The sequence below is a fragment of the Marmota marmota genome, unplaced genomic scaffold (assembly GCF_001458135.2).
Source record: "Marmota marmota marmota unplaced genomic scaffold, marMar, whole genome shotgun sequence".
Lineage (NCBI taxonomy): Eukaryota > Metazoa > Chordata > Mammalia > Rodentia > Sciuridae > Marmota > Marmota marmota.
This window is the reverse complement of record NW_026000005.1, coordinates 764572-780519: the sequence shown is the minus strand read 5'-3', so window position 1 is coordinate 780519 and position 15948 is coordinate 764572. Positions and strand designations below refer to the sequence as shown.

The 15948-nt window shown below is 36.6% G+C and overlaps 1 protein-coding gene across 20 annotated transcripts in view; it reads right to left on the bottom strand.

The window, feature by feature from the left end:
• The window catches only part of Osbpl6 (oxysterol binding protein like 6), a 193966-nt gene that overhangs the window by 18311 nt on the left and 159707 nt on the right, over positions 1 to 15948 (bottom strand). For 13 of the 20 annotated variants that reach the window (XM_048808018.1, XM_048808014.1, XM_048808016.1 and 10 more), the window contains 5 exons: positions 12976 to 13141; positions 10997 to 11130; positions 10198 to 10221; positions 1907 to 2014; positions 163 to 300 (listed from right to left, as the gene is read on the bottom strand). In XM_048808018.1, the coding sequence (XP_048663975.1) occupies positions 163 to 300; positions 1907 to 2014; positions 10198 to 10221; positions 10997 to 11130; positions 12976 to 13141 (570 nt within the window). The remainder of the gene's footprint in view (positions 1 to 162; positions 301 to 1906; positions 2015 to 10197; positions 10222 to 10996; positions 11131 to 12975; positions 13142 to 15948) is intronic. The other 7 variants (XM_048808020.1, XM_048808027.1, XM_048808028.1 and 4 more) reach the window with 2 other exon arrangements.

Below are 15948 nucleotides of genomic sequence, written 5' to 3'. Positions count from 1 at the left end.
TAAGAGCTCAGTCTATGGGAACCAAAATGGCTTGCATACTTTTGGCTATGTTACAATTTGATGTAAACAAACAAATACAACCAGAAAATTCCACAGCTTCACTTTCTTTAACCCAAACTCAGAGTCCTAAGCAGCTGAGACAGACACATCCAGGATCCTCACCTCATTCTCTGATGAACTTGCAGAGAGGAGCACCTCTTGAGCATCGAAGAACTCAGACACAGACTCTGACATGGAGAGGCGGCTCTCATTGGCTACTTGCTGTGAAAGGGGGAGACTGACGTGGATTTGCTCACCAGGCTACAGAAAAGAGAAGCACACTGAACAATCATTTTTTCCCCTGGTAGAATAACTTCTTTTAAATCAGCCATATTTCTAGAGAAATCCATGCTATGTGTTACAATATTGGTGACTACAAGTAATTTTCACTTGCTACTACCTTACTTTCCTTCCAATATATTTAAAGATTTTTAGAAGGCATAGTTGAAACGGGCTGGTACCGTGACTTGATTTTAAACCTATGCTCATTGATATTAAGAAGAATTTAACAGGTTAAGGTCTGCCCATAACCTGCATGGGTTGCACAGATAAGTTCTTTCTCTTATTCTTAGGAATGCCATTACTAGAGACATGGTAAGAAAACAATATATGAGACTAATTTTTGAAACAGAATATGTAAAAAACATTTTCAAACTAGGTCACAAATTTTAACCAGGAAAATGACCAAAGCATTGAATACTGTATCAAATTTATTTTTATTCACTAAATAATAAATAACTGTTTTCAAGGTGCTTTTTACGTTTTACTCAAAAACTATGTAAGAACATACACACACACACACACACACACACACACACACATTAGGTTGAAAAGAAGCTCTCAATTGAGTATTATTAAATGACTTTTGAATTATAAACTTCAGAAATACTTCCAGATTCTGGGTAGCTGAATGAATATAAATGCAATTGGAGATCCAAGGGCTTCTGGAGTTGAATGAACCCGGGGAGGCAACTTAAGTTCAAGATAAGTGGTCTTGGATAATATTTCCTAAGCAGCTGGATGGTGTAACCCTTGAACCTATAGATTGCTAGTGAAACATATGCTTTTGGTACAAATATGACTTGACTAAAGTTAAAATTCTCACCTTGGTACATGTATCACTGTGCATAAAGCTTTAATATTACTGTTGAACAGTGTTAAGTTCTCATGGCTATAAAATAATAATTTCATAAAGGGCCATAAACAGAATTACACACTTAAGTTTAACCCAAATTTTGATTGTTTTCCTATTCTCTTATCATTTCTTCAATTTGAGAAATGGAACAATAATAGTATCCACCTTAGGGAGTTCTTGGAAGTGTCAAGGGAGACAACACATACAAAGTGGTTAGCACAACACCTAGCACACAACAAGCACCACTTGACACCTGTTAGCTATTAACTGCCATCATCACCCTCAGTGGTAGTTACAGCAGCACCATTAGCGTTATTCTAGCAAGATCAGGTGACTTTCAAAATAAACCTTAGGAAAACTTTCATTTAGCAATTTCTCAGCTAAAAATGTTTTCTTCCAACATGTCATTGGTTATGTGATGTTAATGAGCATTTTAAATGAGAAATGTGACAGAAGAAAAATTCACAAGCAGGAGTAGACATATAAATTAAATATTTGGTGGCATCAGGTGAACACAGGAATAAATAAAGTTAGACACTGATCACCAAGAATAAATGATGTCAAGCTCATGTACATCCTTTACTCCAGATAATACTGAAGTGTCAGCATCCCAAGTATTTATGGGGGGAATCTTATTAACAGAGAAGGAACTGTATAAAAATAAGTGAAAATATACAGTGAATTTACATGCTATAAAATAGATACTCTACATTTATTAAAAATGAGTCTTACCTCATCAGGGCTAGGAATAATATTTACACTGACAACCTGATCACAAATAATAGACTCTGAGTGTATTCTGTTCAACCGACTCCTTAATTCAGCGTTCTGGTTGAGTGCCTTAAAACAACAAAAACAGCCCTTGTAATTTCTAATTAACAAGCAAGCATAAGACAGAACAAGTACACAGGTAAAAACTTAGACAACAAAGTCTGTGATATTCTTAGCTCTAAGTTTTGGGATCATCATGAGCCATATCTTGTTGGTGGAAGGAAATAAATGGCTCAGAACTAAGGAATTATTTTTTTTATAATATAAGATCATGCGTTAGTAAGTTAGTGAGCTGAAGGAGTTAATGGATTTAATAAAACTGATTCATGTATTTTTTTTCTCTTGTAGATTCAGGCCCATTACATACAGGCCCTAGCCTAGCATCACATGGATATTGCTTTTTGCCGCCTGAGATGATTCTTTCATTTTTTAGTTCTAGTTCCTAAAGTTTGAGAGTCACTTTAAAGTCAGGTGGTTATCTTAAAAATTATTTGGAAGTGGAACGAAGAATGAATTGGCTTTAGTTTATAGAATTGTATTTGATTAAAGCAAACAGTTTCATCTTAATTTTCCAGAAGCATATAATTAATACACATGTCAGTGCAACAAAACTAACTTGAGCATAAACCCAAAGGTGCCTTCATGGAGCAGTGTAGACTTTGACAACCATAATAGAGAACAAAACACCAATAGTAAACCAACTCTAAGTTAGCTCCATCACACTACTTTCAACATACTACACACACACTAGCATCAGTTAAACACCATTTGCTATAACAGAGTTCAGTACATGCAGCAACTGCATTTATTATAAGAGCAGAATAGCCTCACATACAAATGGCCTCCCGATAAGGCCCTTGTGGACTAAGGTATAGTGTCCTCCATGGAGTGCACATCACATTGAAGGATAGGAATATATTCCATTTATATAATAGAGATGTGGCTTACTGGAATTATGTCAGGCCTCAAATGTAACCCCTGGATGAGGATAAGACCCAGTGTAAAGATGTGCAATTCCTTTCTTTCCCATTAAAATTAGCAATTAGAAGATGGAGGTGGATAACTAACTAGAACAAATAAAAAATTATTATTAAAAAAAAAGAAGATGGAGGTGGATGTTTTAGAGGATATATGTTAGGTCTTACTAAAGAAGCCATCTGCCCCAGGAAATGGGCATTCTGCTTCATTCAAGTCAATAAATACAACAAACCAATACATGTACAAATGTAAACTCCTAATTATAACTCTGAATCTATTAAACACTTAGGGTGAACACAAGTGAGTCGAACTCTATACTTGGGCAGGGAATACACCCTGAGCATGTGTAAGGACGTGCCTCTCTTCTCCCCATTCTGGTTTCCACTTCTTCCCTCTCTTCAACCCTGCTTTTGCTTTTTGAGAACAGAATTGTTCACTCACGGATTTTGGCTTTTGTTTAAAGCCTTCAGAAACCAGTTTATAAAATACATCAAATAACACACTTGGTCTGATGTGCCAAGTATTGGTGGATACAGATCCAACAGCCACTGCATTTGGAGATATGAGGAAATGTGTCCCTGGTTATTTGAGAAATCACGACTGTGTTAGAAAAAAAAAAAAGAGGTGATTATGTTCTTATTAAATAAACCATGTACCCTAAAGGAAGAATCCTAATATCTTTTTGTCTTGTAAAACTGCTCAGGATCATTTTTCTTGGGGCAAAATCTTGAAAACTCAGAATTTGAAAAAAAAAATACTGTGCTAATCTTATCCTTTATGACTACTATATATAGACATGTTTATTTATTTATTTATTTTTCATTATTTCTCTGCCTACACTATGTGCAAAGTTATCTTAGCTACTGAAATATCTGAAACAAGACACACTTTGCCACCATGTCATTGGGAGGCCTCACGGTAAGATGCTTGATGGGTTTAATTGCAGAATCACTGTCTTGACCTGAGGGTTTTATATAAACCTCAACTAATGGTTCCTCTAAAGTGACTGCCCCTTCTGTTGCCGCTGGAATGGTGTTAATGAAATAACCCTGCAAAATCTCAAGGGCAAGGATAAGTAAGGCTTTTCTTCAGGGTGGGAATGTTAAACATAAGTGTGCCATTTATAAGGAAAGTTGTAGAATTGTTTGCTCTGGATATTTAAAAATATTAAATTTTCATTAAGTTTTCACCTTATCCAATGCAATCCTGCCGATAAGTATGTGTGAAGGGCACACAAGATAACTTCTAGCCATTAATATCAGTAGAGGAATAAGCTAAAAGGGGTTTTTAAAAAATCATCTGAAAATAATTTTTCTTTTTCTTAGATATCATGTGAAAAATTAAAATCCTGGCCTGGGAGTCAAAAGATGAAGTTTTCTTGATTCCAAGGCTCAGTGGTCTTTATACTTATCCCTTGTTGGGCCTCAATTTCTTTCTCTTCTCTTTTAGACAGATCTTGCTAAGTTGCTCAGGCTGGCCTCAAATCAAGGATCCACCCGCCTCAATCTCTTGAGTAGCTGGGATTACAGGTGTTAGCCACCATGTGCCTTAATTTCTTTAGTAAACAATACTGCAGTTATATTAGTTAACCTTTAAAGTCCATTTCAGATTTGATTGAAATGCTAAGTTAGAATTTTCAACAGTGTTTTCTGGTTATCAGCATGAACAATAACTACCAACTCCAGGATAGCATAAAAGTAATTCCGGGTTTGGGATGGGAGAGTTGATTTCATTGTGGTTAGCAGGAATTTTCTTGTTGTTACATAGCACAGAAAGCATGGGAATAAATAATTTCATCTCTGGCAATCTCCATGGTGGAAAGTATAATTGAGAACCAAGCATGCAACAGCCCACTTCTGCCCGTCTCACTAGACCTGGCTCCTCCTTTTGCCTTGATCACAAACTATTTTTGATTTGCTACAGCTGAATGTTGTGAGCTCTGTGGTGTAGCAGTCTTGGGTTGTATTCCAGATCATATTGAGTATTTCCCTCTCTGAAGTTCACCTATTTTTTCTCTAATAATATGGAAATCTTGAAAAATTAAGTCATCACAATGGAAATGATGCTTTTAGTGATAATTACCATGAAAGAGCCTAGAAAATGGCAGAAATAATGTAGGGGGTGCACCCAAGGAGAGTGAACAGTGGTAAAGCAAGGAAAAAGGAGGCAGATCACCAGCTACTGGTGCCAGCCAATGAGCAAGGAAAGCTATGAAGACTTGTCAGTAGTAGCATTGCTTTATCAGTGGCATGTAGGATCACAGCCTAACAGGGAGGAAGCACCTGGAAACTAGAAACTGTGCCTAAAGCTTCTCCAAACAGGCTTTACACATATTTCACTACTTATCTAGTGAATTTGGACAGTGCTAAAAACTCTATAGAGCATGCTCATTTCCCCATGCTTCATGCCCCTCACATACATTCAAGTCTAATATATCCAAGAAACATACCATTCTTTCTCAATCCATAAAAGAAGTTTCCATTTTGAAGTTCTGAGCCAGAATCAATTACCTAAATACATACTTTTTTAGCTATAGACCCTCTCAGATATGGGGAGAATTTACCTTAGACTGAGTGAGACAATGGCATAAATACTAAGTGGAATGTGGGTTCCGGAAAGAAAACAGGGCTGCCTGATGGCTGGAGAAGGATTTGAAACACATGGCAAGATGGAACCGCCGTAACATCAAACCATTTATATAAAAGCAAAACTGTTTCAGAAGAAGTGAGAAAACAGATACAGCTAGGACTGCCAAAAGCCAAGTTCTGGGCATCTCTTAGAAATCACCTTGTTTTTTTCAATTAAAAAAATACTATTATATTTGGAAAATGCAAACAAAGTAGAAAAACATTTTAAAAAATTCATACCTTACTACTACCCAATTGTTGGCAGTTTGGTTTCTCTCTTTCTAGTTTTTTTTCTTAAGTGTTTTTTTTTTTTATATTGTTTACTGGGTGTATAGTTACCAACTTGTAGCTGCCCCTTATTCTTTGCACATAAACATTTATTTTATATTGCAACCTTTTCATTAACATGAGTTTGATAGTTGCATAATAAGCAATGATTTCCTATTATTGGGCACTTATATGGTTGCTGATTTTTTACTAAAATAAGTAATATACCATGAAAATTTATATGCATAATTATTTTCTGTAATCACGTTACTTCCTTAGACTAGTCATATTAACAAGGATCTACCGGATCAAGGAGTAAAAACTTTGAAAGGCTTTCAAAATATTGCCAAATTATGGATAAAACAATAGCAACTTGAGACAGAACTAAAAATGATGTAAAGGAGTCTATGAAAAATATCTTTACACATAACAAATTTGGCCAAGCCCCAGGGAACTGTGGAATTCGGAAATAAATAAATACACTTGAAATTTTTATCCCATCACAGAATATTTATTTTGGTTATGTGAAATGTTGTGGACAGGCAGAATGACAGATTCTACAATTGGGATTTTAAATTACACTACTCTGAGCCTTAAGCCATTTTTTTTTTTTTTGCCTACAATCTCATACAGACCATATTTCACTGATTCTAAGATGCACATTTCCCCCTACACTGAGCACCTCTGAAGCACTGTGTCAGTTCAATTGACAGTAATGGTTTCTTTCTTTCTCAGTAATGCACAAAATAATGATGCATCTAACAATTTACAGCATATTGACTTAATGAACTATAGTAATTCTAGCTAGAATAGATGGTCATATACAGTTGCTCCCATTTATATGGACCCCAATTCCTACTACATTCTGCACAAACTGTGCACGAAGTCCAGGGCAAGAAATCAAACTAGTAACAGTGGTAGAGGGTAATATACTGAAGACAGACTCAAGTAGTCTTGAATCTTCTATTATTATGGTAATCAGGAGTGCCAAGGTTGACTTTGTCTTATTATATATTATTTAATTTTGGGATTCAGAGTACTACACAAATCAGGACATGACATTAGAGCTGGAATTATAAGGACAGAAGCTATATAAAATGTCCTGCCCTACAAGTGTAAGTCCAACATGGATGCTTTTGCTCCAGTGTGAAAGTTAATTTAAGTTTTATGAGGGTAAAACAACAGAATTATGTGTGCGTGTGTGTGTTTGTGTGTGTACATATATTATAGTAAGAGAAGAAGTCATCTGGCTGTCCATCTTGGCAAACTGTTACTTGCTCAAGGCAGGCAACAATTTATGCTGAGCATGTAGTGAAGAAAGCTAATTTCATGTGTTTTATATGCTATGTGCCTGCTAAAAAGATGATGGAATTTGCTGAAGTGATATATCTACTTAACAGTCTCATTGAAAAGCAGCATTTTAATAATTAGATATATATCGAATAGGTCTTATGTCAAATAAAATATATAAGCTTTAAAAATGTTAGACTTTAAATTATTTAAATACCATCTCTCTCCTTCCTTCCCTCTCTGGGGGAGAGACCCAGTCATGAAAATGTTATCTGAGGGTTTAACTGATGACATTTGAATATGGACCAAAGATATCCTTAGGCTACCTAAAATCACACTACAATGTGAAATTATACTAATATAAAATACACTCAGAACTTGGAGAACAACTGTCTCGATGTATGAAAGCTATTTGGTATTTGTAAAAAAATTTTTTTTTTTCTTTTTGGTGCTGGGGATAGAACCCAGGACCTTGCAAGTGCTAGGTAAGCACTCTATCACTGGGTTACACCCCAGCCTTATTGTTCAGTCTCAAGTGCTATATTAAAAAGGAGACTGAAAATAGAGCTGGCCAACCAGGATGGTTGCCCAGTTGCTTCCGACCTTCAACATCTCTATATCTGCTGGCTCTTTGCCCTTATGATACAGTCATACTATGACAACTGCCAAATTCCAGGGCTGACTTTTAGTCTACATTTTATTTTCTGCTAAATTGGATGTTAACTTTTTCCTTCTTGAGATCATCAAAACTCCACCCTTTATCTCAATAGTCATCACTCCTAAATTCCTTGGTTGCTTCCCCTGGGTTTCCATCAAAGGAGCTCTTTCTTAGACTGTCCTTAAAATATTAACATTCTGTATAGCAGCTCCAGTATCACTGAACCCCTTTTATTCTGATTGAAAACACAACTGATCAACTTCTATAAGTTCACGGGTATACTAGAGTATCCACATCTTTTTCTCTGACTATCTGTTGATTTGTGTAACCTGCTGGATGTCCCTCAGACATCTCCATCTCTGCAAAATCACTCATTGCACAATAAACCAGTTCCTCTTCTATGAGCTCTCTGAGAAGAAAGAACTATCAAACAGCCAGTTATTCAAGTAAAAAGCCTGGACTTGTCTTGGCTCTGTTTTGTGGTCCCTTGCTAATAATGTTCAGCTGTAAGCCAAGCTGATTATGTGTCTCTTTGTGTCTCTGAAACTGATCCCTTCCTCTATAAAGGCTGGTACTTCCTTAGTTCAGGAATATTACCTTGAGTATCACAAACCATTCTCAAATTATCTTGAATACTATGTACCTGCCAAACTAGTTTTGTTTTAATTCTACTAAATCTCTATACTATACAAGACTAATCTTTCTAATATACAGAAATATGAAATAATATTTCCAATCTCTGGCATTATCATTCACCAGTTAAATTTTCTTAAGTACTCCCCATCACTGAAAGGAAAAATTTAAACTCCTTCATGTAGCCCCAATGGGCTGATTTCCACTACTTAACCAGTAACTCTTAAAGTAGCTTCCTTATTCACTCCATTCTCCATACACCTTTCCAGTGGTCTAACCATGGATAGTAAGTAATTCACCAGAAAGCAGTGAAATGTCAGTAAACTTAAATGCTAACCATAGGGTGGGGTGATTTCTAAACCAGAGTCCAAACTTAGAGCTTATGAGAAAGAAGGCTAGAGAGGGAAGGACTGGCCCAATTGGAGGGTCCGGATGGACACAAGAATGTGAACAAACGTGAAATGCTGTGGTAATACATAATTGCAATCACTGGATTATCTAATGAATAGGAGCATGAGTCTTTATGTCCCCAATTATTTTCATATCTTTTGATTCCTTAAAAAAAAACTAAATAAAATAAACAAAACCCTCCAAACCCCAGGAAAAAACTATTGGGGCTCTGACTTTAGATGCTAATAAATATGTCTTTGTAAGAGAGAGAAATATTTTAGCCCAAAGGATGCAGAGTTGATATAATTTTTGCTTGATTTTACTTTTATCATGTTAGTATCAGTTTCTTCCTTGTCTGCTCAGGAAGTCAGATCTGGACTGTGCTCTCAGCTCAGGGATCTACCATTCTTCTAAACAACCAGAGCTCTGGAAATCTGCACCATCATACTCCGGGAACAGTACAGTATGGTCCATTTAACTGTTTCTTTGGCAAATACTGCTGATCTCACTAACCAGAGCACGAGCCTCCTGGGAAACAGGTGCATAGTATGCCAAATCTTGCATAATACCTAGTAAAGTCAGTTGAATGAGAAATGAATAACTTTTAAAATTTCTCTTCCTAGTCATTTCTAATTTCACCTGAAGCTCAAAAGCAAGCAAGCAGCAAGCAAGAGGCAAATTTTCTTATTTATCTTAGTATAAGCTTGATTTATATCATTAAGCTTCTATCATTAAGCCCATCTTAAAGAAACACTGCAACATTTAGGGGATCAAGAATATATTTTATGTGTATTTACAAGGTGACATTTGCATGTTTATTTGTCCATGATTTGAAAGATCAATTAATATCAGCTGAGTATTCAACAGATAAATGGCATGAGATGAGTCCAGGGAGAATATTTAATGTACTTTTCCCTTTTTTCCCCGCCCTGTTGACTGGAGATTGAACCTTGGAGTGACCCACAACTGAGCTACATTCCCAGTCCTTTTCATTTTTTTGAGACAGGGCTTTGCTAAGTTGCCTGGGCTGGCCTCAAACTTGAGATCCTCCTGCTTCAGCCTCTGAGTCTCTGTGATGACAGAGTCTCTGTGATTATAGGCATGCACCACCACTCCCTGCTCTTTAAAGTATTCTTATGAATGAAGCCCTCTGCAGCCTGGCAGAACAGGTGCACATGCTTCTGAGGCCCCTGGCTTAGCACTGGAAGCAGCGTATGCACCTCAGCCAACAGTGTTTCATGGTGAATGCTGACAAGTGGCCCAGATGGCAGCACTCCATAACATGAAACAACACTGAGTATATGCTGACAGTTCAGGTACATAAAACATGTGATACAGTTTACATCTAAGTTTCAGGGACTGAGGGAAGATATTCAAGCAGGATCTGATCCATATGGAGAACCACTTACCCAGGATTTGCTTGCTCCTTCACTCTGATCCAAGGCACCAGGAAGTGAACAATATTTTACATGAACACTGAGTTCTCACAAAAATCATACAAAACATTAAATTCTTAGAGGAAGTAAAATAAGTGCATTTATGGACTAACAGAAGAAAATATTTACTTCAGAGGAAGTGCTTGGTATAAAAAGGCATAAGCACAGCTTTAAAGGATTTGTGTCAGAAATCTCAAGTTTGATATATGCAGAGATTTGGTTAGTTTTAGCAAGAGCAACTAAATAATACATATTGACGTATAATAGTCTAGCTTCAGGGAGCATATCTTAGCTTGGAAGAAAATCCCTAAAATGAAAACCAGAAAAGAAAAAAAAATGGGTTCATAGTAATTGGCAATTTTCAACAGATTAAAAATCTAAGTGGGAGAAATATTAAGAGTGAAGGACCTAGGAAATTCTATTTTTAACCATTGGACTGGATATATTCTAGAACATACTTTATATATGCAAATCATCTATAAATGTCTGTTTCTTTTTTAAACCAGGGTCTATATTGAATAAATGACCTTAGGCATTAAGTATTCAACTAGTTAAAATAATGAATATATGTATGTAAGCAATTGGTTTATTTTCACTCTTACCCTTGACATTTTGGGAAAAAAATCATAATAAAATTCAATCCTGACATTGCAACATCTTGGGAGATTTCAGAGGAATGTGTCATTGCTAGGACTGACCACCTCCACCCCCATCTCTTGCCTGACAGGATTGGGACTGTGTCATGCACATGAAAACAAACACTCTCATTTACCTGAGACAGTGACTGTCGGAGCCGGGCCATCTTCGAGCTGTGGCCTTTATTGTGATCCTGCTCAGAAACCATCTGCTTCAGCTTCTCTTTCTCAATAGCTATGCTATTAAATGCAGACTTCAAAAGAGAATGTACTGGATGGGGACAAATGTGAGAAGCAAATATAAACACATCCAGAAAGAATATACAAAATGATAAACTTTTCATACCTAGACATTGTTTGGAAAGGCCATGCTACAATTTAATTAAAAATCAGCTTTAAAAATGGAATTTATCAGAATATCTATACTTAAAACAAGCATGGCAATTGTAATGAATTAGGGTGAAAATTTTAGGGTTTCATATCAGACAAAACAACAAAGATTTGGAACTAGCATATGCAATATCAAAATCCACTCTGAATATCAGTATTCAGAAATGAATTTATAATGCCTAGAAGTAACAGAGAACACGTTTTGTTTGTCATATTTGATAATATTTTGAGCAGTTTTGTGTAGCATAAAGTGTCATACAAATAATTTAGAGTTATTCAAAATTATTTCCCCAAAGCATACACCCCAAAAAGAGCATTTTATGAATCATGTCAATATAAAATAGGCAGCTGATCTAGACGTTCTGGTTAGTTCCCTTGGCGGTAGGAAATGATTTGGCTTTAAGAACAGCACTTGGATTGCTTTCTCACCCAGGAATGTCTAGATGTCAAAAGTACTTTGATTTAAAAGCGACAATAAAAAACACCACCTCTCCCTCCATTTCCTACATACCTGACAACTTATATTGGTAAAATCTGAAACAGTCTTTCATTTTGAACTACAAAAAGGATGAATTTCCAACTTCTATTTTCTACAATAACAGTTACTATAATATGCAGCTTTTAAAAATAGATATTTATTTGAGATATATATTATTTTTAACAGAAGTGGAAAATTTTCAGCACAAAATACAGCCACTAAATCAAAGGGGGAAACTGCAGGATCCCAAGGGATTCGCATCTATTGATTTGTATGTTACATTCCATCATCCATTTAAAGGTAATAACTTGATAGCTGAAATGCATTAACCCTGCCAGGAACTCTAAAAGCAGACTCCACACCAGTTTTAAAGCTCATAATGCTTTCTAAAGAGTTCACCCAATAGTCATGGTAAACACCCTCCTCTTTTTTTCTAGCATAGAGAATTTGTATGTCTGTTGAAAAGAAAACATGTAATTTCAACAGAGGCTTTAAAAGTCTGTTGAAACTTGGGTCTTCTGAAAGCTTCAGGATTGCAACCAAATACACAACGTTTTCCTGGGGTGCCTTCAAATTAACCCATATCCCTTTAGCAGTTCTGCTATGCTCACATGCTTCTCTCCACTCATAAATTTGCTGTCTCATTCTACCTGATGCCATCCTACCCCAGAAGTAAAAGTTACTGGCTTGAATCTATGCTATTATATGAACAAACTATTATTGCTTTAGTTGAATAACATCATTAGCATCCCGTTAATAATGCAATGAAAATGCATTTACTGGGAGTAAAAAGGCAGTGGGAGATGTTGGCCTTACACAATCTCAACTGACAAACAGAAAAAAAGATTAAGCCACTTTTAGGATTATGGCATGAAAGAAACATCTATGTTATCTGATGATCTCTCAAATACCTGATATCTGAAATTTGAATAGTAAGACTAATCTTGGAAGCCAAGGTTCTTGTTAAATACCCCAGAATATCTTTTCTGATGGTTTGATTTCTTCAAGTTCAGGATTTCTAGAGACATCCTCAGGGTACACCCCTCCCTCTTTCTTTCCCTGGGCCACCATGATTTTGAGTGTTAAGAGACACCGAGATGCTCCATTTAACTTGTATTTTCAATAGTATTTTATAACTTACTATAAGCAGCCCCCAAGGGAAATAAATGGTTAGTTCACAATTAAGTGTTAGTGATTAAAAACACAATGTATATTTCTCTTTAAAGGTCACATTATATTTGTTGTTACCTTTCTGTGCAATGAGACAAAATTCTTCTTGAAGCTTTGTATAATCTGTTGAACTTTCCAGAGGGTCAGTGAGGTGGCTGGGGGGAGTCTGAAATTCAATATCTGCACAAAGGTTGGGGTTGGAGGAATGCAAGCGAACTGGTGACATGGTGGCACTGAAAGGAACCTGAAAGGGGAAGATACAAATTATTAAAGAGCAATAGTGCACTGTTCCACCTGCTCCTACATAGAGAAGATCTCCCTTAGTCTTTAAAATAATAGATTCCTCTCTAGTGACACACTCAGAGACTCAGTACTCATTTATTTTATAGGTAGTTGGGCTGGGACGTGGAGTCTTGTTTCCTAGAGTTGATTTATAACTGCCATGGACTCACTGGTTTCACTGTTACAGAGAGACATGACAACAGAATGACAGCAAGAAGAGGCATAGCCTATTTAAGCTTCAACTCTGAACCCACACAGGTACCTGAAAAATAACTGTCAGAAAACTGAATTGACTACAAGTGTTGCTCATTCCTCTCTAAGCTGGGAGTAGGATCTTACTAATATATAAAAATTTGAGAGATATGTATAGAGAAAGATTCATTTGCTCCACAGCCCCTTAGACAACATGCAAATAAAGTTTTGTAGAAAATACAATAATGGCTTAAAGAGACTCACTATTATTTTTGAGATGGATTTATTAAAATATATATTAGTAAACAGAATGTACATCAATCACTGTAGTTTACCTTTGTAAATATATAATCATGTTATAGCTATATGAACATGGCTTTTGAACAGACCAATCTTAAAAAGCATTATGTAGAAAAAGTCATATTACTATAGATTTTCCTAAAAGGTTAGAATGCTTACCTGCCCAGGCTGGCTCTGGACTGGGCTTGTGACAGGTGGAGGCAAAGCACCTTTCCTCCCCTCCCCTTCAAGAAGACTCTCCCTGAGCATCACAAATGCTGTTGGCCAACCATTCTTAAAAACACCAATTCCTCTTGCAGTCATATAACCAGTCATTTCTAGCTAAATCTACTGCATAGAAGTTCATTCAGTTGTCCTCAGGAACCATACTCTAGACTCCACCACAAGCTGAGTTTTATAGAATTGAAGGAATGATTCCTATTCCCTAACAGGAAATATGCCAGGGGAGGAAAGAACCATTACTTTCTCTGATGTGTATATTATGTCAGAAACATTTCTTTTTGAATTTTTTTTGCTTTAAACTTCTTAACAGATTTGGTGAGCTAGATAGGGCAGGGAAAGAGGGCACACCTTGTCTCTGAGAGACAGAGGACATATGGAGAAGGTGTAAAGCACCAAAAATTCTGGCCTGAGGTGAAACCCAAGGGCAGTTAAGACCAGACAGAAAACTTCTCTGATGTAATTCTGCCTTGGCAAGGAGTTATTTACCTCAAAAGATACCCAAGGTTTACCAGGGAAGGAAGGGAACATGAAGTTTTCCCTCTGAATTCACCTAAGGTAAGCATGTTAACATACATGGTCCAAAGCATTTGGTACTTGGAGTTATCAAAGCCACTCTACCTCATCCTCCATGGGAACCTTGGCTACCCTGAGCTGGGAGATATCAACTGCTTGTTCAACTTATCATGCACAAAACTTCTGTCTGTTCTGGATTGAAAGAAAGAAGTGGCAAAGAAGCCACTTGAGAAAATAGTACAACGGGGTTCAATAATTTGCTGAAATCCTGCCTAGGTTACTTTTAGAAGAATACTGAGGTCCTTTAGGGATACCTACAAAGGAATGGGATTTACGTGGAAGAAAGTCTGGAAATAGACAAAGGAAATCTAACTGTGGTGATGCTGATCTAGAAAGAGTAGTCTGCTCAAATCCCTATAGAGTAACAGAGAATCCATGAAAAGGTTAGTGAAGATAAGAAGGTCAAGGGAAGAGACCATGAGTTGAAGACATGGGTGGACCAAGAAGTTTTCACACTTAAGGATACAGCTTTCTCATCCAAGGAACTAGAAGAGCACTAAGAAAAATGAATGTGGGTGTTGGGTAATGGGAAGGGCGGGCACATGTGCTGAATTTCACAGAAGAGGGTTCATATGCACTCAGAAGCCCTCCATACTCCAAGGACCCACCTGGCTTAGGAGTCCCTTCTGAATGGGTGGGGAGAAGGTCATGAAAGCTGGGGGAGAGTATGCATGAGGGCCATTACACAGTGAAAAGTAAGGACCCGCACTTGTCCCTGAGATAATGGCCTTTCAAATGTTGGAGTCAGATACTGAGAACATATACATAAGTTACAAATTTATATTTTGAACATAATGGAAATTTAAATAGGCTATTAAAACAGTGAAAGTGGTTTTGTATATTACCCACAGGGAAAGGAACGCAGAATGCTCCATTCAAACTGCAATCAGATGGTTCCCTGGGAAATTGAAAACTAATTTCTATATACTTCTTACTGAAAATGTTTAATGTATTGATACTTTTTTGTTAAAGAAGTGTGTTGAATGGGTTATTTTAATTGAGGAATTCATGAAATGAAATGAGAATACAAGTTGAGTTGTATTATCTAACTGAATATCTCTTCACTCTGGGGATGAACTTATTTATTTATTCAGATTTTTTTTACTCATCAATTTGAGTATTTAGGGATTCAAATACTTAAATGCTAGCTTATTTCTCTATCAGTGATGGCTACAAAGGGAGTTGCCAACAGTTCTCCATTGTTATGCTTGAGAATCCTCAATGTTGTATATGGGCCTTTCTATTCTGCTCTGGAAGGAAATTCAAAGCTTCATTTAAGTCCTACAATTCTGGAATATTTTGGCACAAATAACTTTTGGAATGGGGCTACTAGGAGTTGCTCATAACAACTGTCTATGAAGAAGTCAAAAGAGAAAGGAAATGAGAGTGAAGTTTAGCAAGTCAACATGAAAGAGCACTTGCCAGGTTTGATTCCCAGCACTACCATCACCACCAAAAAAAAAAAAAAAAAAGGAAAAAGGG